Source organism: Bicyclus anynana, chromosome 21, assembly GCF_947172395.1.
Source record: "Bicyclus anynana chromosome 21, ilBicAnyn1.1, whole genome shotgun sequence".
Taxonomy (NCBI): Eukaryota; Metazoa; Arthropoda; class Insecta; order Lepidoptera; family Nymphalidae; genus Bicyclus; species Bicyclus anynana.
The window spans coordinates 3630347-3651060 of record NC_069103.1 but is presented as its reverse complement, the minus strand read 5'-3'; the positions used below and the strand labels follow the sequence as shown (position 1 = coordinate 3651060).

General features: G+C 32.5%; 5 protein-coding genes across 6 annotated transcripts; 3 read left to right on the top strand and 2 right to left on the bottom strand.

Moving 5' to 3' along the window:
- The first annotated feature begins 353 nt into the window (after positions 1-353).
- LOC112044275 (optic atrophy 3 protein homolog) lies at positions 354-5195 on the top strand. Its single transcript, XM_024080073.2, has 4 exons — positions 354-672; positions 764-932; positions 1475-1617; positions 2058-5195. The coding sequence occupies exons 1-4, from the start codon at positions 531-533 to the stop codon at positions 2387-2389; spliced, it is 786 nt and encodes a 261-aa protein (XP_023935841.2). The 5' UTR covers positions 354-530; the 3' UTR covers positions 2390-5195.
- LOC112044290 (probable DNA-directed RNA polymerase III subunit RPC6) lies at positions 3525-6519 on the bottom strand. Of its 2 annotated transcripts, none has more exons than XM_052888132.1 (5): positions 6370-6519; positions 5713-5943; positions 5170-5374; positions 3870-4121; positions 3525-3788 (listed from the first exon to the last, which is right to left on the bottom strand). In XM_052888132.1, the coding sequence occupies exons 2-5, from the start codon at positions 5907-5909 to the stop codon at positions 3549-3551; spliced, it is 894 nt and encodes a 297-aa protein (XP_052744092.1). In that variant the 5' UTR covers positions 5910-5943; positions 6370-6519; the 3' UTR covers positions 3525-3548. The 2 variants fall into 2 exon arrangements, with proteins under 2 accessions (XP_052744092.1, XP_052744093.1); XM_052888133.1 differs by lacking the exon at positions 6370-6519 and adding an exon at positions 6292-6308.
- A 1870-nt stretch (positions 6520-8389) lies between these two features.
- LOC112044292 (CDAN1-interacting nuclease 1) lies at positions 8390-10707 on the top strand. Its single transcript, XM_024080097.2, has 5 exons — positions 8390-9172; positions 9263-9415; positions 9784-9928; positions 10022-10071; positions 10291-10707. The coding sequence occupies exons 1-5, from the start codon at positions 9051-9053 to the stop codon at positions 10667-10669; spliced, it is 849 nt and encodes a 282-aa protein (XP_023935865.1). The 5' UTR covers positions 8390-9050; the 3' UTR covers positions 10670-10707.
- Positions 10708-11390: 683 nt separating this feature from the next.
- On the top strand, positions 11391-13053 carry LOC112044294 (uncharacterized). Its single transcript, XM_024080099.2, has 3 exons — positions 11391-11639; positions 12160-12275; positions 12614-13053. The coding sequence occupies exons 1-3, from the start codon at positions 11574-11576 to the stop codon at positions 12780-12782; spliced, it is 351 nt and encodes a 116-aa protein (XP_023935867.2). The 5' UTR covers positions 11391-11573; the 3' UTR covers positions 12783-13053.
- LOC112044291 (mediator of RNA polymerase II transcription subunit 6) lies at positions 12979-16178 on the bottom strand. The gene is made up of 5 exons (XM_024080096.2): positions 15838-16178; positions 15399-15573; positions 14707-14812; positions 14117-14268; positions 12979-13303 (listed from the first exon to the last, which is right to left on the bottom strand). The coding sequence occupies exons 1-5, from the start codon at positions 16035-16037 to the stop codon at positions 13085-13087; spliced, it is 852 nt and encodes a 283-aa protein (XP_023935864.1). The 5' UTR covers positions 16038-16178; the 3' UTR covers positions 12979-13084.
- Positions 16179-20714: the final 4536 nt, after the last annotated feature.

The window sequence follows — 20714 nt, the reverse complement described above, 5'->3', positions numbered from 1 at the left end:
TCACATTTTAATGATTGACATTTTATTTTCTACTCTTTTAAGTAGCACTGTTGAGCACTGTACTCTCATCATCTCCTTACCCTTATCCCACTTAAGTGGGGTCGGAAAAATATGTCAATCTTTTCCATTCGTTTCTATTACTCGTCAACTCATCATCCACTCCTTTTACACACACGTCCTCTTTCACACAATCCAACCATCTTTCTTTCTCCTTCCACTTGCACATTCAACATTTTTCTTCTATGGTTAAAAAAAATACAACTGAAAATGATACCACTAAAAATTCTATGGTTAACTGTCAATTGTTATTGTCATACTCATATTTGACGTTAGATGTCTTCACAAAACGGACTGTCAATGTCTTGTTTTTTGTACGGACGGTACGACGACGATTTTCGAAGTTTGACTCTCGAAAAACGATTTAAGATAGATATGATCTAATCTAGAGTGTCTACATAACAATAAAAACATTTTAGTTATACCACGAAAAGAATTATACATTTTACCTTAATTCCAAATTTTTCGAAACAATGGTTGTCGGAGCTTTTCCTATCGCAAAATTGTCCGTTTTGCTAATTAAACAAATCAGCAAACCCATTGCGAATGCTTGCAAGGAAAGGGCCAAAAATAGTCCTTTTTTCAGAACCTACGTGTGCATGCCTCCGGCGCAATGTATGTGAAGTGAACCAATTAATAATTTGTCTAATTATAAAACATACAACTTCTATACGTTACATCAGATAACAAATGTGTGGTTTTGCAGTTTACAACTGGTGTGAAGTCAAGACAAAAATGTGGATCTTAAACTTGGGAAAACCCGTAAACATTCCAGTGTTGAGTCAAGAAATGGCTATAGAATTGGGAGCAAATCTGCTGGGTGAATCCGTCATATTTGTAATTGGAGCGGGTCTGCTTATTGTGGAATACAACAGGCAAGTATACATTTTATACACCTTGTAACACTTAATTACCCACAACTGGAACATACTGTGGAGGACAGGAAAGCTTTTTGAATACTGACCATTAAACTTTGTTATGAGGATGGCACTGCATGCTGATGATGTAACACAACACACCATAAACTTCCACTACATCAGTTAATGGTTCTCTAATAATAATCTTTGTGTATAATGAAAAAGTATCAAAATACTTGATACCTTGCTCACGAAGGCTTATAGCAAAAAGCTTTGACCAACACTTTAGGAATCTTTCGCTTAATTGCTGTATCAAGGGTCTGATACAGAAGGTAAGGTATATTCTTGAGATAATGCATAATTTCAGGAGGTTCCTCACTCTGGAGCACTGACCACCCATTACTTAGGCACTCAAGTGTCCTGTAGCAGGATGCTTTCATATTTTTTTTTTACAAGTTTTTAATAGTTTTGTATCTTATTGACATTGTTGAAAATTAAAAAAAATTTATAAATAAATAAGAGAAAAAAGAATCTTTGCTTATTAAATCATTATTTTTCAGACAAAGTAAAAAGGAAGCAGCAAAAGAAGCAAAACGTGAAGAGGAAATGAAACACATAACAGGAACAATAACAGATCTATATTTCACTGTTCAGCAACAACAGACGCAACTAAGAGAAATGGAAAGAATGGTGCACTCTATAGGTGAATTATTTGTCTAACTTTTGTCAAATTTCTCATCAAACAGAAGAGCACAGATGTTTACATAGCAACCACAAATGAGATTTATAAATTACTAGTGGACATCCTCGACTTTGTCTGTGTGGAATTCAGTTTTTCACAAATCCCCCGGGAACCTTGGATTTTTCCAGGATGAAAAAAAGTAGCCTATGTGTAAGCATACAGATACATAGGTACATAGGGATATAGGGACAGAGAAAGCAACTTTGTTTTATACTAGGTAGTGACAAGTCATTTTCATTTATGTATGGAACCCTAATAGGTGAGAGGATATATATTGCAATATCCTCTCACCTATTAGGAGAGAGGCTGTAGAGTATAATATTTTCTTTTTTATTATACAAAACAATAATTTATGATATGAAATATTTTCTATTGTCTGAAATTCTTTTTTTTTATTTCAGGTGGCAAGAAACTACCTCCTAGCCCCCCACCTGCTAATGTGCCATCAGGACCAACCCCTCCACCTACACCACCAACACCAAAGCCACAAAATATCAACCATATTATGGACTACAGTAGAACTGCATCATTGACTCCATATCCTGATAAGGGCGTCATTCTGCAATCGTTAAATTATATACAAATGGACGTTTTCAGCTCTTATTTTAATGGCTCAAACATAAATGACCCCAACCAAAGGGTTGATAATACACAAACATATTATAAAAGGGAACCTGCCTTGCTCTCTGAGGCATTGCATAATATTGAAAACAATTTTACAAGCTTATTTTAATGTAATTTAACAGTGTGAGGTGGTAAATGATTGTAGTATTTATTTTTAAAATATGTAAGATAGATTTTTGTAATATATTTGTTTCAAGTCACAAGGTGTATGAAAAATATTGTAATATAAGCTAGTAAATTGTAACAAATCAGATTATCTTTGATTTTAGGTCAGTGAACAGTTTATGAATTGTCTACAAAAATCTCATGGACAATATTTAAAAAAATATTTATATATTCTAGGAAATAGTAGTATGAGACGAATATGACGTCGCTCGATCTCGTGTTATACTGACGCTAGGTGGCGCGACTTGTTTCAGTAAAGAGTAGAGAGTTAGAGGGATAGCGGTCGGTTGGCGGAAACGACTTCCGATATAAGGCGCTCGTCGTACGGTCGGCTTCAATATGCTCGTGGCGTTCGAGCCGTCCACATTTCTTGTGTAAATCTTTATGGGTTACTTGGGACAGGCGGGGAAAGTAACGTAAGTGGAAGAGGGGAGTGTTTGTTAACAGTCAATGAATCCTTTAACCCTACACACAACGTTTACAAGTGCGTGACTCCACTCAAGGTCATTTTCTGCCATTCCAGGGTCTTTTTTGGTTACAGTTTGATTTATTAATTAAGTTGTCCTGACAAATATTGTGTATCAGAACCTTTGTTCCTCATTGGTTTTCTTATTTTTTTAATCCAATTTAGATTGTTTAATGCTAGATTGAATGAATAAGCTTGTGAATATAGTTCTCAAAGGTTTATGACTAGTCAAACATACTTCATTTTAAAATTCCATGAGTTACAGCTACATACTTTTTATGAAAAAAATGAGGGGTAAACTGTAAATTCTATGAACTATCAGAAATAGACCATAGAATAGAATAGTTGACATGATGGATATGACCTCTGTCTTCAATTCAGAGAGCGCAGGTTTGAATCTGGTCCGGGGCATGCACCTCCCAACAGTGAAAGAAAAACTTTGTGAGGAAACCTGCATACCTGAGAATTTTCTTAATTCTCTGTGTAAAGTCGCCCAATCTGCGTTTGGCCAGTGTGGTGGACTAAGGCCTAACCCATTCTGGGTTGTTAATGATGATGATGATAATAGTAAATATGTTTACTTAATGATATTTTTAAATAACAACAAAAAACAGACAATTTATTATATAAGTTTATTTTATTGCTCAAGCCATTCACTCATATATTTGCATTCTTGTGGTGTTATAAGCCCAGTAGAGCAGCATTTATGTATGAGAGGACACACTCCACAGGGAACCTGGACCAATCCTGGTGGTGTTATTAGTGATTCAATAGATCGGTACACTTTGCTTCCATCTGGGTAAACACTGCTTTCTGCTTTCCCATCATAGACTAGTGTATTTAAAATTGTGATAACATCTTCAACTTCGAGCTTCACCTTAAAATTCAAAATTACATTTAGGTCATTATTGTCATTAGAGATTTAATTTTTTTTTAAACATTTGGTACACCAACTTACTTTACTTATTCCTAAGTCAGTTATATACTTTTGAACTTCAGCTGCTGTGGCATAGGATTGTGTTCTGCCCACTATCGGACCTCTGGGATTGTTTTTTATTTTATCAGCCCTTTGCTGCAGGAACCGTAAGCACTGCCTGTTCAGAATTTCTACAAACTCTGATTCAAAGTCCTGATCTTGATACCAGGCTCCTCCAGATATAGAGCGGTCTGGTTCTAGATTATAAAGCATATAAACTTTCTTCTTTGATGCCTGTAAAATGAAGTAATTGTAAAGCTATTTGTAATGAGATAATTTTGCTGTAATCCCACTACTGTACCCACTGGGAATAAAGGAAAATATAAGTATATATAGTTATTGTTTAGAAGCAAGTGCTTTTGTCAACGAATTGTTTAGCAGTTACAGAATCAGTGGCAAGTAGAAGGATTTTGACAAGGGTAGGTAGGAATTATGTGTACAGATTGTACAAAATGTAAAATTCCTTCTCCAATACAGGTTTATAATTAATCCACAGGGTAGGCAGTGCACTTTTGCATAATACAAGCAATGTGTCATAAAGCATATGAGCAAGGGGGTCATTTATTTCCAAACACCATTGAATGGAATTACATCTTGCTCATGTTTTTCTGTCACTGCCAAAAAAAGTTGGCAAAAGAACCACTTGCTTAATACAATTTTAAAAATTTAGCATTCAAAAGTTTTCTTTTTTGGATGCTTCCAGTAATGGGATTATAAATCAAACTATCCAAAGTATTACCTAAGAACAAGAACAATGGTGGTAAGATAAAAAGTTACTTATTAGGAAATATTTGTAAAATATACATTAGTTTTAAATAGTCCTTGGATCCAAGATTAAGGGGGCATATTTGTTGTCAGACACGCTGTAGTGTGGGAGATTGTTCAAAAGGAAAGAACTCCCCTTTGGTTCTCATGTTTTGTCATTCTTGCCAAGAATATCACATACAGAAAGTATGAGCAGAATGATTATGAATAAATATATATTTTTTTTGGGCCCAAGGACTATAATAACATAAGCATTTTGTTTTGTGTCAGAAAATATAGTCCTGGAACTAATATTGGCCATTATGTTACATGTTTGTGGCCACCATAATAACATACTTCTGCACTATATTTTCACAAGTAGTTGTTTTTAAGTATTAATAGTTACTGAAAGCTTATACTTGAAATGTACATTTAGTATGACAATATTGGTTCCAGGGGTTAGTATTAGGACTGTTCTTGTTATTGTTTATAGACTAAAATGTTAGGAGTGAATACACAAATTATATTTAATACATACATTAACACATTTTACTGCTTTAATAACTTTTTTGCTCTCCAAACTTTTCAATACTTTTGTGAGCTGTGTATTAGCAAGGTTTGAGCGTATCCTTATGTCCCTTATCCATATCCCTTTATTACCAGCTTCCTCAATAAGGTTGTAGACTACTTTCTCCTCGTTATCAGCTCCCTTGACTGCTTGCTTTGAAGCTTGACTTTTTAGTCTGTGAAATGTGAAATGTCATTTGCATATATCTATGCACAAATATTTTACAATAAATCATTTTTATAGTATTTTATCAGCAATTTGTCAGTAGCAGATTTGAATTGGTTGGTCTGTCAGTCTGCTCTCTTTCAATTCTTACATTTACTAGAATCATATTTACAAAATTGAGAGAATAGTAAGTGTTTTTTTTTTGTTTCATGCAGTATTTCACACACTGCAATCAAGTATTTCATTTTGCGACTATGCTCAAAATAAAATTGGCTGATGACAAAAATTTATTTACAAGACAATATTGTCAAATATAGAGTATCTACTATATTTACAAGTTCTGTTTACCTATATATTAAAGAGCCACCCTGATTATATATATCAAACAGGCCTTGCTGCAGTAACTTGTTGATAGCAGTGACCAGTTCAGCAGAAGATAGTCCAGGTATTGCAGCTGCTATATCTTTGTCAGATATGCCTTTAGGATTTTTCTTGGCAACATTTAATATTTTTTCTGTCACTTGGTCATCATTTGATTCACTCATTTTGGCTAGTGGTTCTGATTTGTATCACAAATGCCTGAAATGAAAAAACATCAGAAACTAACACTGATTTGTATTTTGGTTTTTTCATCAATTTACTGAAAAACTGATTTTATGAATTCTTTTGTTCGTTATCAACCTCACTGCTAAGCTCGAGTCTCCTCTCAGAATGAGAAGGGTTAGCCCAATAGTCCACCATGCTGGCCTAATGCAGATTGGTAGACTTCACACACACAGAGAATTATGAAAATTGTCTGGTATGCACGTTTATAGGATGTAAGAAATTAAAGTTCTATAATAAAGAAAGAAATTATAAATATTATTAAAGAATAGAAAGAAAATTAAAATACTTTTAGTGTAGAATTAAAGATAAAATAAAAAATACACTATATTACTCCTTTCACAGCTATTTATCTGGCTATTGCTACCAAGGAACATATTTACTCAGGAGATTGCTACTTACTAATTCCCATGTTATTGTATGTTTTAGAAAAGTAAATGTTTAATTTAATTCATTAAATGTTATTGAAAAAATTATTTTTTATTTTGGATTGATTTGAAATTGACAAATTGACAATTTGTAAACGTATGAAGTTTTACTCCTTAGACCATTTAAAAGAATGGACCTGTTTCGCACCCAAATTCACCAACAAAAAAGTCGTTTTTTGAGGGGGACGAGGTAAACTCACACATCGAAAACATTTAACACCAATAAGTATATTCTGTGTTCATACACTACACACAACTGTTTAATTGACTCGCAATACATCACGCATAATTTTTACACAGACTAACCAACACATCGCTTAGACCAGAGTTTCCCAAACCTTTTTGTGTCGTAGACCCGATGCCATGTCTTTTCGTGTAGGGTAGACCCCTGCTTATTTGATATTGATTTTCTGTGTCCTACAACTTACACAATTTTATAAACATATATAATATTTTTTTTACTTCACAGTTACTTTTAAAATAATGTATATGTTTTGATTTTAAAAGATAATATGATGTACAAAATAGGTACTATCAGTGTATGTGTTATGATGAACATATATGATATCGTGGAAACCATTTTCATTTAATGGACCCCTAAATTTTTTTCGCTTACATAGACCCCTTGCAGTTTGTCATAGACCCCTAGGGGTCGATATATACCACTTTGGGAATCACTGGCTTAGACTATCCACAGAATATATAAAAAGTATGTTCGATTACTTGATCCATTTTTTGCTGTTCTGTCAAAAGATTCGATTCTTTTTAGAAATCGTTTTTATTACAAATTTGATAAAATTATGGTAGAAATACTTACAAAAGAAACTTTACTCCATCTTTCTCTAAACTACAAGTTTTTGGCCTTTTTTTATGCCATTCAACTACACAAACCGGCATTTTTAGGGAGCTCTTTACACGATGAAAACGATTACAACAATGAAACATCGATTCTATGGCATCGTTAGATCATTGATTCTTTATCTTTGACAGAGGGGTAATGGCTTACGAGGCAGGTCCTTTTTTTTAATAGTCTAAGTTAGACTAAGACCATAGATCTTGGCAGTACTTAGAATAAGCTGCCAGTTAAAAAAAATATGAATTGAAATTGGAGATTGTCATTTCCGCAGTATTTAATCTGTGGTGAACTTGGAGATGTCAATCAAAGATTACAATGTATTATTGGAAATAGATCGGCAACTCTAACTTTTTTCGGAACGCTTGTGATAGCGCCATCTAGTGACTAGCTACGGTATTTTTAGTATAGTATCCATTATGTTATAAAAATACAAAAGGCAGTGATTCTTGAGACGGCGCGTATTGTGAGGAGGTTCCTCACTCTGGAGCCCTGACCACCGGTTGCTTGGGCACTCAAATGTCCCGCAGCGGGAGGGTGAATTTTTTTTATAAATTTTTAATAATGTTTTGTATTTTATACTTATATTGTTAAAAATTTAAAAAAAAGAAGTAATAAATAAATGAGAGAATAAAGCATATTTTTTGTAAATGAGAGATTTTTGATTTTGTAACAGATGAAGAAACCAATTGAGAAAAACAAAAAAAAAAAAAGACAAAAAGTTTTCTATTGTTACCCCCAGGCTCGAACTCAGGATTGTTCGATCGTACCTTTATTATGCACCACTAGGCCAAATAACTATATGAAACATGGTTGAAATTAATGTACGGTTACTGTCTTTCTTTAATAATCCCTTTGCTTCAAAAATACAAACACATTCTTCCTATTACGCGTCAAAATTAAAAGGATAAATAATTCTTTTTTTTGGTTTTTTTTTCCATACTTACAGGGTTTAAATCTCTAAAAACATTATAATACATACACACCATAAGTAATTGAATTTATTATCCTGGAATCTTAAATCTAGGATGTAGATGGCGCAACTTCATAAAGATTTCACGTTCTTCTAAGTTGCCATGGCATGATGTCAATGTCATGGTCGGTGGACTTGATTCAGGGTTCCCAACTTAGGGGTTTTCCCCCCAGATTTAGGGGGCAAATAAGTGAAATGGGATTTTTTTAGGGGTCTGAAATTTTTAGGGGTATTTTCAGGGATTTTTTGACTCTTTAATATTTTTAAATTGATGATAATTTTAATTTCTTTCTTGACCTAGCGACTTATAACGACATATAATACGTCATTCTACAACCACTCTGAGGCAACTGGCGACAATTTTTATCGAATAAAAAAAGTTGTTAAATTTATTCATTGTCAACATGTATGATTTCAAAAAATCTGAATCTTCAGATAGAGACGTAATATTTTGTCTGTATTAAATATAGACTTTTGAAACATATTACAGCATATTATTTCTAAATTATTATGAATTTATATTTTTTAGGGGGACAACTCAATAATTAAGGCGATTTTAGGGGTTTTTGACACAAACTTTAGGGATAAATATTTTGGAGAGTTGGTAACACTGACTTGATTTGTCATTTGATTTCTAAATTTCTAATTAATAAAGTGATAGATCTCGTCTCGATTTGTTTTCTGTGATTTGGAGATTTGGTTCCCAACTTCCTAATAACTCCTGAAATTGTGAAAGAATAATAAAATTGAATACAGTACAGTGTCTTTTAACCATATTCCCTTAACAAGTCGTCCACCGATAAGTTATCAATTATTTTAAAACTTTATAATGACTACCACCGGTTTAAAGCCCATGCCTCTAAAAACTTACAATGCAATCGTTAAAGATTTTAACAGGATCACTTCATTTAATAGGAAATCTGAAAATGAACTTCGCAAGAAATACAAAGAGTAAGTAATATAGCGTATAAGCGTCTATATCCACTGCTATCCATTTTAAAAACTGATGTTCACTATAAATAATTAAACTATTTTTGACAGAGTTCCACCTTCCACAATGGGCAGTATAATTTCATTGCTCGTACAAAGATCTATGAAGCAAAGCTATCGAAAATCTCCAGTTATATCAAGCAAATATTATGAGCTTTATGAAGAACTAATGAAAGACAAAAATCAAGGGGATGTTATAAATAGGTAAGTTCTTAAGCATCATTATAATAAACTTATCTTAAGGGCTCACTGCCGGGAGCCAGACCTGGCTCTTATTAGGATTAAGTGCTTATAGTTTAGACTCACTATACTGGGTAGGTCTGGGTTACAAGTTTTTGGTTTATAATTTAATCTTTGACTTTGTAACAATCAGTGTCAAATGGTATTTATAATTACAGAAACTGATGGCCTAACATGTTCTCTAAGGAATGGTGTTGTAAACACCACCCATGTTTCCTAAGGCAGGGAGTAAGGATCTGACAACTGACCAAATGATTTGTAAAATGTTCTCTAATTTCTATTATGTTTAATACAGGTATAAAACAGATAGATTATCAAATTTTTATTTACAGGTTAGCAGAAAGTCAAGGCATTAGTCCAGCTCTATTTGCTAGGTCACTTCTACAGAATGTTTCATCTGACTCTGCGGTGGTAAAGAAGTACTTTAAAGACACAACACTAATTGAAAACAAAGATTTAGCTTACCAAGTTTTTCTGGTAAGAAAATTTAAAATTATTATGATAATTTTAATATTTAAAATTATTATGATAATTAGGAATATTTAGTAACTTTAACATATTATTTTCTAGGGTATCATGAATGACAATCAGTACGGTCCCTATGCAGATATAATCAAACAGTAAGTTTCAAGGGTTTGTTTTTCAATATGAAAAGGAAAAATTACTTTTTTTGAATAAGGTATAAAAATAAGACCCACACACTCTCATTCTTACAATTTATATTACCTACATTGGATAATCAAAATTTATTTATTTAAATAACATTATATTATAAACTTTATTTTAACTTATACATACATAATACATATATATGAACAACACATATTATAAACTTTCAGATCAATAGGACTAGAATATGAATTAAGATTGGAAAGAGAATTAAGAATGATGAATATCTCTTTTTCTGATGAAAATTTACTGAGGTTAAGAGGCTATGACAAAACACCAGATTTCAAATTGGATGTTCCCATTGCTGTTGACAACTTTATCATAAACTGGATAGAGAGTAAAGCTCTGTTTGGTGATGAGGAGAACCATTTGGGATATATGAAAGAGCAGCTTATGTGCTATTGGAACAGATTTGGTCCCGGGATGGTTATATATTGGTTTGGATATTTAGAGGCTTTAGATTCCACACCAGAAGTAAACAATATGTTCATTTTACGTACAAATTTCCCTGATAAATCGAGTATTACACAATATAAAATTGATCTGTAAAATAAATATTTTGTTAATAGTTGTGAGTTGTAACATTACTGTTTGTTTTTATTCCATTTAACATTTTTACATAGATATGTTTGGTTATGTATTATTTACTGAAAAGTTATTAAATGCAAAAACGCATGTTTCTATTATAGTCCAACGGTGAGTCCAACGTTATTGATTCTGAGCGACACTAAATACGCACAAGCTTAAAGTTACAATTATTAATTACCACTTTAATATTATAAAAATGGCTAAACCCAAAGCTTGGCTTTTTATAATGTGAATAGAGTTTGGCTAATGAAAGTAAAGACTGAAAAAGTAAATTCTCAGAATTATATTGCAAATATTGTAATAACTGAGTTTAACACGTTTGCTACGGTACGAGGTCAATTGACCTCGTAAGTATAGCATCTTCAAGAGGTATATATAGGTCAATCTTTTGGTATGAGGTCAAAAACCTCGTAACGCACCAAAGTAAAGTACAGAAAAATCAGTGCCGCAGCGAACGTGATAATACTTATTAATAAAGAGAGATTGATAATGTATTCACAAAACAAACAAAGAAATAATTTAAACATAAAATAAAACGTATGTTTTTTTTTAATTTTTTTAAATGATTTTTTAATCTGCGTCTATTTCTAATCTATGATTAGTGCTCTATAAACGTCTGTGGTCATATGGTGATTTATAGTCTGTGAAAATATAAAAATCTGACATCCACATCTGTCATTGTCATTTGTCATAGTGACTGGCATGGTTTGTTTTTATTAAAAAAGAATGTATTTTAAAAAAGAATAAATTAATTAATTTTAGTAAAATAAGAGGCCCGTACAGAAGTACCTGTAAAGTGACTGCAGCATAAAGTACCCTGGACTAAAAGACTACAGCTAAAGCTAGCCTCACAGGTCTTATAAAAATGATCGACGAGAGTATAAATATTTCTGCTAAAACTTGGACACGAGAAGTGGAAAGCGTTAACAAGGTATTTACAGTAATAATAATTATTCGGTTTTTAATTACACTGTGTCTTTAGTCCAGTGGTCAGCCTATGCTAGTTCGGATCATGAGTTTTGGTTGAGCCTGGTTTGTGCTATGAATTCTTGCATGTAATTCTCACTAGAATTAAATATAAATAAATAGTGTTTAGCCCTGTGCTAGAGCATAGTAAGCCGTTATTAAAATCTACTAGTGATATGTAAAGAGTTATCATTGACACCCTAAACTCGCCAACCCAAATTCATTGAAGTGGTGGGTTTAAGCTTCATATCCCCTCTCTAATAACAGACCTGACATAGTGGACTTTTAAAAAAGAATGATATTTGATAGAAATAATTATGATGAATAAGATGATAAATGATAGAAAAAGGCAAACCCTACACCCATTGGTCACAAGTCCAGGGCTCTGCTCAGAGATGTCCTTTCTGCCACATGATGGACCTGGCACATGCACAGTGAATCCATGGAATTCTAATATATTTGTCTCCCAAATTTTGTATTTTTAGGTTGGCTATTCCGATGGTGTTGTTGATGGACAAAACGCATCATTCCAAAGTAGTTTTGATTCTGGTTACAGTCAAGGACTCACATTTGGTCTAGATGTGGGATACAAGTTGGCCATGTAAGTTTTCATACTTGTTTCCATAGATAAAGAATAATAGGCAGATAGAACGCACGGAACACGCCAGTGTTGTAGCCAAAACAAATACAACAATCAAAAGATAATACATTCTCTAGTCAGTATGACATGAAGAGTAGCATCAGTAATTTTCAATATTATTCAAGAAAAATTGCATAAATAATTAAAAATAATTAAATAATCTAAAACCTGTTCACAAAAACTAAAGCATGTTTTCTTTTTTTATAAAATTTTCATACACCAAATCAAGAGGAACTTTAACTTTACAATATTTTTTTATACAATAAGTATTTTAAAATAAATTTTGTAATTTATTTCAGAGAACAAAAATCAAAGAGCCTGGGTGATAAAGAAAAACTTAAATATCCAGTTAACATGAATTGCCAAATTTGCTTGGACAAATCACAAATTTCAGAAAATGTTATAAGGATAAATAATTTACAAGTAATGAAAAATGAAGAAAACCTGAAAGAAAATAATAGTCAGTGATCGTTATGAAGAATCATAATTTCCTTATCCCACTTAAGTAGGGTCTTATATTCATAAGAAGTGTTGGTAATTTAGGTGGTCTAAGTGAATAATAACTGGATATGGTAGGGGAGCCCTCTATATCAAGTAGTTATGTAAAATATGCATTTTTGGATATAAAACACAAACATACAACCAAACATGAAAACTAAAAATGTTTAAAGAAAAAATACATTTAATTTTTAATTTATTATTAAACTAAAGACTTATTATGTAAAATATTCCATATTAAGATGTGTTTTATTTTTCATGAAAACTTTCAATTACAGAGTTCTGGGTTTTTTCTCAGGTGGAGGTTTCATATTTTCCTGTTTAATTTCAGTTTTGATTTCCATATGTCCTTGCATGTTACCATTTGTCATCTCAGAGCTGATAGGGTCCACAGGTTCTTGTTTTATTGTGATATTATTTATATTGTTACCCTCAGTTGGCTTCTCAGAGTTTTTGTCAATAACATTTTCAGTCTTCACTGTAACTCCATTCTATAAAAAAATCCAATTTATTTAACTTTTTAAAATAAAATCATAAAATACAAAATTAGTTTAATACAATTAGGCTTAGTTTGCAAGCACTTCTGAAATGTCAAGTTATGTCATAATTTAAATTTATCTAATGGTGGTAAATAAAGCTAATAATAATCGAAAACTTGAAATTAAAGTTACGAGGGTTCGCCTTGGTCCGAGAAGAGGCCACAGCAAACTCAGCCAAGGTTTACTTTTTTTTGTTTACCACCATATTACATCTAGAACTAAACACACAGTTGTTTAAATATCATATAAATAAATTAGATGTGTATAAAATGTGTCGCTAAGTGCAAATCTTTATTTAGATTATTCCTTGAAGTACAACAATAGTTTTTACAGAGTTTTTTTTAGGGAAGGGGCAGGGAATAAGTGCAAATATAAATCGAAGCAGAGCTTGACTGGGTCCACTAGAACAATTAAAAACCAAAAAGACAAAGCTGGTATAATGGCTTGGCATCTTCGTTTGTAACACTCCCGATGTTGCGCGTGGGCCGGGGGGCATGTAGCGATGAATGAAAATCCACGACTGATGCACGTCACTTCCCCGCAAGCACGATTTCACACCCGCGCAGTCTTTCCCCCTGTCGCCCGCATATTATGAGAGTGTTATCAATGAACTTGCCAGATTATAGTATTGTATATCCTTCAATTATAGGATGCAATACTAATACAGACTCCTGATATAGTATTTTAAGATTGGGCGGCCCCTGCTCAGTCTTAAAAGACTATGATGGGATGGGAGTATTGGGTAAAGATATAAAAAAATGTCACCTGGTTTGCTGCCTGTGCAACGGGCAATGGAAACTGTCTCACCAACTCTGCCAGCAACATATCTACCCTTTGCCTTTGGAAAAGTGTTGATGGTTCTTCCTTAGAGGCACTGGGCACTTCTTTGGGGGCAGACTGTCCCATGTTAAATGGCCCTGTAATTTTATAGTTTTTAGAGTGTAAGAGAAAGTACTAAAGAATTATACTACTAGATATGTGCCTACAAAATCACCATATAAAGTGAACCGAATCGAGCTACACATGCACAATTTTGTATTTACTTAAACTATATATTTATGTATATTTCATTTTTATACTTCCTAAACGCACAACTTGGCATTGTAGACTATATTTAGGTATTATTTGTTTAAATAATTTTTGTTGTTTACTATCACATAGTAAACAACAAAAATTATTTAACAAAGGCAACTAATTGTCTAAATGAAATTAAGACAATTAGTTGCCTTTGTTAGCCTCAGTTTCAACGCACTAGTGACTTATCTAATAGTATAAAATCTTTAAATTACATAATATCATAAAATAAAAGTTAATTATGACTGCATAAAACTAACAATAGTTTAAGGTAGGCTCACCTGATTTATTAGTCTTGAAATCCCACCAGTAACCTTTGCTAGGATGGTACTTTGAATAGGACATAGTTTCTTCAAATGAATTTTGCAGATGGTGGACAGCAGATAGCTAAAAAATATATAAATGAAAACAAATTACATAACTGAATTTTTTTCAATAAAATTGTGTGATGGTTCTGTAAATATTGCTTTTACAGAACCATCACACAACTAAGGCACTAACTACTACATCTAAGTAGAAACTATAGGGTGTTGCAGAGTATTTCCCATAACTTCAAGATGTTGACGAGTCCACTTATAGGACTGAACTGCATACAATTTTTTTTTAACTAAAAAAAAAAGTAATTTAAATAATTCTGACTATCCATGTAACACACTCTTTAATCTATCCTTGCATATTATAATATGTAATTGTATCATATTTATCAATGAATAAGTTTGGCTGGCTCATAATATAAGGATGTAATATATTTAGAATACATTTGTTTATACATTTTTAATTAATTTTCCTTAAAGAATATAACCCTAGGGTTATACTTCTGGGAACCTGTATAGAATTATGGTTCTTAAGACACTTGTAAATGTTGCTAATGCATTTAATAACTTAATTCTTCTAACTCTAACCTCTTTGTATACCAAAGCAATGCCAGTTAAACAATACCAAGTTGAAGTAAATAAAACAGATAGTGACATACCAGTCTAGAGTTCAACACGCTAGCCAAATCTGGAGCTTGATACACTATTCCAGCGATAATGTAATAATCAGCAAGAGGAATAGTTTGATTAATACTATGCCTGTGCTGCTTTCTGATCACATACAGAATGGGTTCTTGTACATGCAACAACACATATTCCAGACCTGTCATGTTTCTGCAAAAGAATAAAAATATATTATAAATATAGGCAAACCAGCATACTGCTGAAAAGAGAGAAAAATAGAGACTAAAGATGAGCGGCAGATCATAAAAATTTGGCCTTCTGAAGGTAGAAAACTACTTGCATTTTTAATTTGTTAAAACAGTAACAATAAAATTCCACATTATAGCTAGTAAATAATACTTCAAAGCACACTAATACTAATTAAAGTTGTCATTATACAGACTTATTTATATAAAATCGATTAATGGAACTTACTGCAATTGGTCCATGCTAAGCCTTTGCATTTTGACTACTTCATTATTACATGTTCTATCAAAAAATGGATTAGACCTTTCTGAAAAATAATCCATTATATTAGAAGGGTTTAGGGATGGAATCCATGCAGAATCATGCCATGAAAGTCCAAGGGGATTCTCAGATGAAATAGGCAAGTGGCCAATCCTTCCTGACATCATTTTTTTTTTATTTTTAGTTAAGAATTTAGTAAGTATTTTATACACGAAAATCGAAATCCAGTTTTAGAGAACCATATAATCCTTATAAATTTCTTCAATACTTTTATTTTTTTTTTTATTTTAATTTTGTAGTTGTAGTTATATTTCCTTATATTTTATTTTTATAATAAGTTTAGCTAATTTAAGTATTATCTTCATTAATAAATACTTTTATATAAATAAATATTTCTATAACATGACAATGACAGAACTTGTATCTTGAGTTGTTGACATTTGACTCTGACACTTGACAGCAGTTGACAGTTAAAAACAAAGAGTTTAATAAAATCACATCAGCAAGCCATATATTCAAAAATTAAATTGAATACTACGTGTAAATATACGTGTAAAATAAAATCACTACGTGCCTAAAAATAATATTTTTTTTTGCGTAAGTGTTGATACCTCAGACGAATGATGATACTAACTTATTAGGTACTTGTACCGACTCGTAAATCTATGGACTTTATGAAGGCAGTGACAGCTCTAGATAGGCTTATAACACAAGTAAACACGATTTTTGAGTCTGAGTTCTGTGGTGCTGATTTAGATTAATAATGTCTAACTTAACAATAAAAAAATACTTTTATTTGATAAAGTTTGCTTTTGTAGCAACCAGAACGCAATTTCTAATTTTAAGAAAATCTTATTTTTTTAATTCAGTAGAATACAAAGGCAAGAAAAAGAACTTTAATTTATATGTTAATCACCTTTATTTACAAAGAACAATAAAGATAAATCTCCAAATACATAAAAAGAATCAGTAAGAAACTTTAGAAATGAATATTTTTTGTTTTTCTTCTGTGTGAGTAGGAACCTTCTCGTATTAGACTCCAAATGTAGTCACCCATCATATTCTCATTATATTGTCCTTGATAACGTTGTTCAAAGTTTATCATATCTTGGTGAAAGCGTTCTCCTTGCTCTTCTGAGTATGCCCCTAAGTTATCTTTAAACTGGTCTAAGTGAGCATGTAGCATATGTACTTTAAGGGACATTCTGCATCCCATGAGTTTGAAATTCTCAAGCATATTAGAAATGAGCTCTTTATAATTTGCAGCTTTTTTATTGCCAAGAAAGCCATGGATCACTGCTTTAAGGCTGAGCCACGCTTGTTTTTCGTGAGCGTTCAGTAGCTCTGGGAATTTTTCACTGGCCATTATTTTCTTAATTTGTGGACCGACGAAAATACCAGCTTTAACTTTAGCCTCTGAAAGTTTAGGGAAAAAACTCTTTAAGTATTCAAAAGCTGGAGAATCTTGACGAAGAGCCTTCACAAATTGCTTCATGAGGCCTAATTTAATATGCAATGGAGGCATCAAAATATGATCGGCCTTCACAATCGGTTCATTCTTGACATTATGTTTTCCTATCTGGAACTCGATCCGTTCTGGCCATAACTGCTGCTTGTAGTGAAGTGTGTCAGCTCTACTGTCCCATAAGCAAAGATAGCATGGATATTTAGTGTATCCGCCTTGCATACCCACCAGAAAACCTACCATCTTGAAATCCCCTATAACTGGCCAAGCATACTCTTCATACTTTAAAGTTTGAAGCACCATTTTAACGCTTTCGTAATTTTCTTTGAGCATTGCAGAATGAGCCAAAGGTAGTGATGGAAATTTATTTCCATTGTGAAGGAGGACTGCTTTTAAACTTTTTGTAGAGCTGTCGATGAAAAGACGCCACTCAGAAGAAACACAAGGGATTCCGATCGCATCAAATAAACCTTTCACGTCATTGCAATAACACAGTCCGTCTTTCTTTGTAAAAAATCCAGAAAATATTTCATGACGCTTTCTTTGATCACTTATATTAACATCCTGCTTGAGCAAATTCCACTGTTTTAGCCGTGAAGCTAATATTTCTGCTTTAATTTTAGGTAGGTTTAAGTCTCTTACTAAATCATTAAACTCTTCTGAATTAATAAGATGTGGTTCAACAGACACTGATTTGATTAAGAATTCGCTGCCTTCGCTACTACTACAATCTTGTGATAGCGGGAGCTCTTCCTTCAAATTGGAACGAGAAGGCACAGGAAAATGTTCACTGTGGGGTACCGGAGCGGTTGTTGATGGCAATTCTGGGTACTGAATCTTTTTGGCATTTTTGCCAGCCCGACGCTTACGTGGATTGACAAGACAAAAGTAGCAATCACTGATGTGATTAGTGGGCTCCCTCCATATTCTTGGTACTGCAAACTTCATACTTTTTTTTTCTCCTCGATACCAAGCTGAAAAAAAATAACATACATATAAACGTATATACATATACACACAGGTTATAACATATCGTACTTTTCTTGCGATTAGTATCCTTGAAAGTTATGATGTACTCTCTTACCTTCTAATGTGTTTTTGCAGTAACTACATGAGAATTTAGGTGCCCATATTTTATCTTGACTTCGAATGGGAAGATTAAAATAAGCTTCATAAGCTTCACAGAGTTTTACATTTGACGACAAACTGAATTTCATAGCTCTTACTTTAATGAATTCGCCGCAAATATAACAAAAAGAGTTAACGTCATTTTTACACTTTTTGGAAGCCATTTTAGATTTCGCGCCACACAAATAACGTCGTTTCTTGGTAATGCTCACGCGCATACTACCGAGACTACCTGCCGGTCCCCGCTTCACACCTGTAACCCCCCACCAACTCCGTCTCTAGCGTGTTAAAACCCTTGCACCTCAAACTGTCTGCCAAAATATTAAAATATTTATTTTTCATCGTAAATTGTACAAAAGCAAACTTTATTTGCAATGAACGAAGTTTCTGGTTACTTTTAGTTGTAAAAAATCAGAAAATATTAATTTAATAACAAACCCAAAAAAATTTTTTTTTTTTGTTGACTTGTGTAATTAGTCTGAGATAGATTTAAAATGGCGTGGAGGGAGAATAGTATGGAGTAGCTATTAGGAGTCTCCCGGTAAGGGACAACAACAAAGTACATAGATTATCTGGTGTTACCAGTGATCGAAAAATTACCCTATATTTGAAGACTAGCGTTATATTTTTATTTCATACTATTTGACAAGTCTATAAATATTTTTATATCATACTATTTGACGAAATTGGCCAATTCAGAAGTCAGAGCGTAAAAGCTGGCACCGGGTGATTAATCGATCCCCGCCCCGTTCGAGTATTGTTGTACCCACTCTTGATACAGTTTGTCCCGACGAGTTGAAGGAACGGGAATGTTGGTCATATTAAAAAAAAGCATTAATTACCATTGTTTTCATCCTGATTTAAAAACATATATACAACCAAAGTCCTTTCGACAGTCATATTATTTTACTTTTGAAGGCAATTAGGGTCAGATACTTTGAAATTAGAATTCATTTTTTAAATAAAACTACTAAAAACTACTAAAAATGAAAGAATTTGAAATTTTCACAACTAACTGGTTTTGTGTAATTGGAAATAAATAGTCTTCAGAAATAATACGCTTTTGATTGATTGATTTATTGATTGCTTGGTGTATTTGTGATTTGTTGATTGTGTACATCATAAAACATTAGTTAGGAAAATATACTAGCACAGCATGGAATTAAGAATAAAATCTTTTTACCAAAAAAAAATTACTGTCCTTTGAATAAAATTAATTTCGTGTAAAAATTTCTTACATTTTCTTCACAAGTTAAGGATTTAGTACAATAATGTAACCTCACATTAAAGTATTTTCTACAAATGGCTTTAATTAATAAAATATAATGGTGGTTATCACGAAAATGGTCATTTTCGGAAAATAAATTAAGGTCATTTCGTACAACATGCTTGCAGTAGATGCTCCATCAAGTTTGTTTTGCTTATTAGTAGTTTATTTTTTTTAAATATTTCCTCCGCTATTTCACATAATTTAATAACTAACGGTGACGGATAATGAAGGCCACCTTTGTCTTCCTCTCTTCCTGTCGCCTTTGTCCATATTTTATTAATAAAGACATCTCGTGGAAAACTGGAAGAATAAACAAAAGCACCCATGTTCATCACACAAATATAGGTCACAATGACTTTATATAATGTCTATAGTAATATTTTTATAATAAAGCTTTTAACAATTAAAGCTATAAAAATACGAGTTACTACTTAGGCAATGAAAAATATAAGTTACTATTTTTCCCTAATTTTAGGGAAAAGCTAAATGTAACACAATTGGTAACCCCAAAATGCAGATAATCCGACTAATTTAAAAATGTTTCTTAATGCACGGAAAATGGCTATTCTGGACGCAATTATTATAACCTACTCAATTTCGGTGGTTTATCATGCAAAATTTCATTATTTTGTAAAGACTATTATCGAGTTTCTTTTATTCTTTCTGGATATTTTCATTGTCATTCAAATCCTAATTACAAACTTTACCTAAGTATCATCCTTCTTGATAAAAATAAGTTGAAATTATAATACTAACGTATGAAAGGTTATGTTTTCACATTTTCGTTCAGTGCGGCTTTTGCAGCCCAAAACACTACAATTCACCATTTTAAATATCTAAAGAAATAATTATTACACTTAATTAAGAACAAAGAACACAATTTATACTTTAAAAAACAAATTTTAGTCCACATGAAGTTTACTCCACAAAGTTCGTCTGCCCCGTGATCTCACGGGGCAGACAAATTAAAGCGAGATTCCG

Coding starts and splice junctions, on each gene's coding strand:
- LOC112044275 (XM_024080073.2), top strand. CDS start 531: ATGGTTGTCGGAGCTTTTCCTATCGCAAAATTGTCCGTTTTGCTAATT. Junction 933..1,474: donor CTTATTGTGGAATACAACAG/GCAAGTATACAT, acceptor ATTATTTTTCAG/ACAAAGTAAAAAGGAAGCAG. Junction 1,618..2,057: donor AAGAATGGTGCACTCTATAG/GTGAATTATTTG, acceptor TTTTTATTTCAG/GTGGCAAGAAACTACCTCCT.
- LOC112044291 (XM_024080096.2), bottom strand. CDS start 16,037: ATGATGTCAGGAAGGATTGGCCACTTGCCTATTTCATCTGAGAATCCC. Junction 14,813..15,398: donor GCGTGTTGAACTCTAGACTG/GTATGTCACTAT, acceptor TATATTTTTTAG/CTATCTGCTGTCCACCATCT. Junction 13,304..14,116: donor TTGCACAGGCAGCAAACCAG/GTGACATTTTTT, acceptor ATTTTTTTATAG/AATGGAGTTACAGTGAAGAC.
- LOC112044294 (XM_024080099.2), top strand. CDS start 11,574: ATGATCGACGAGAGTATAAATATTTCTGCTAAAACTTGGACACGAGAA. Junction 11,640..12,159: donor AAGTGGAAAGCGTTAACAAG/GTATTTACAGTA, acceptor TTGTATTTTTAG/GTTGGCTATTCCGATGGTGT. Junction 12,276..12,613: donor GTGGGATACAAGTTGGCCAT/GTAAGTTTTCAT, acceptor AATTTATTTCAG/AGAACAAAAATCAAAGAGCC.
- LOC112044290 (XM_052888132.1), bottom strand. CDS start 5,909: ATGAGTGAATCAAATGATGACCAAGTGACAGAAAAAATATTAAATGTT. Junction 4,122..5,169: donor AAGCAGTAAAATGTGTTAAT/GTATGTATTAAA, acceptor TTCATTTTACAG/GCATCAAAGAAGAAAGTTTA. Junction 3,789..3,869: donor CTGACTTAGGAATAAGTAAA/GTAAGTTGGTGT, acceptor TTGAATTTTAAG/GTGAAGCTCGAAGTTGAAGA.
- LOC112044292 (XM_024080097.2), top strand. CDS start 9,051: ATGACTACCACCGGTTTAAAGCCCATGCCTCTAAAAACTTACAATGCA. Junction 9,173..9,262: donor CTTCGCAAGAAATACAAAGA/GTAAGTAATATA, acceptor TATTTTTGACAG/AGTTCCACCTTCCACAATGG. Junction 9,929..10,021: donor TAGCTTACCAAGTTTTTCTG/GTAAGAAAATTT, acceptor ATTATTTTCTAG/GGTATCATGAATGACAATCA.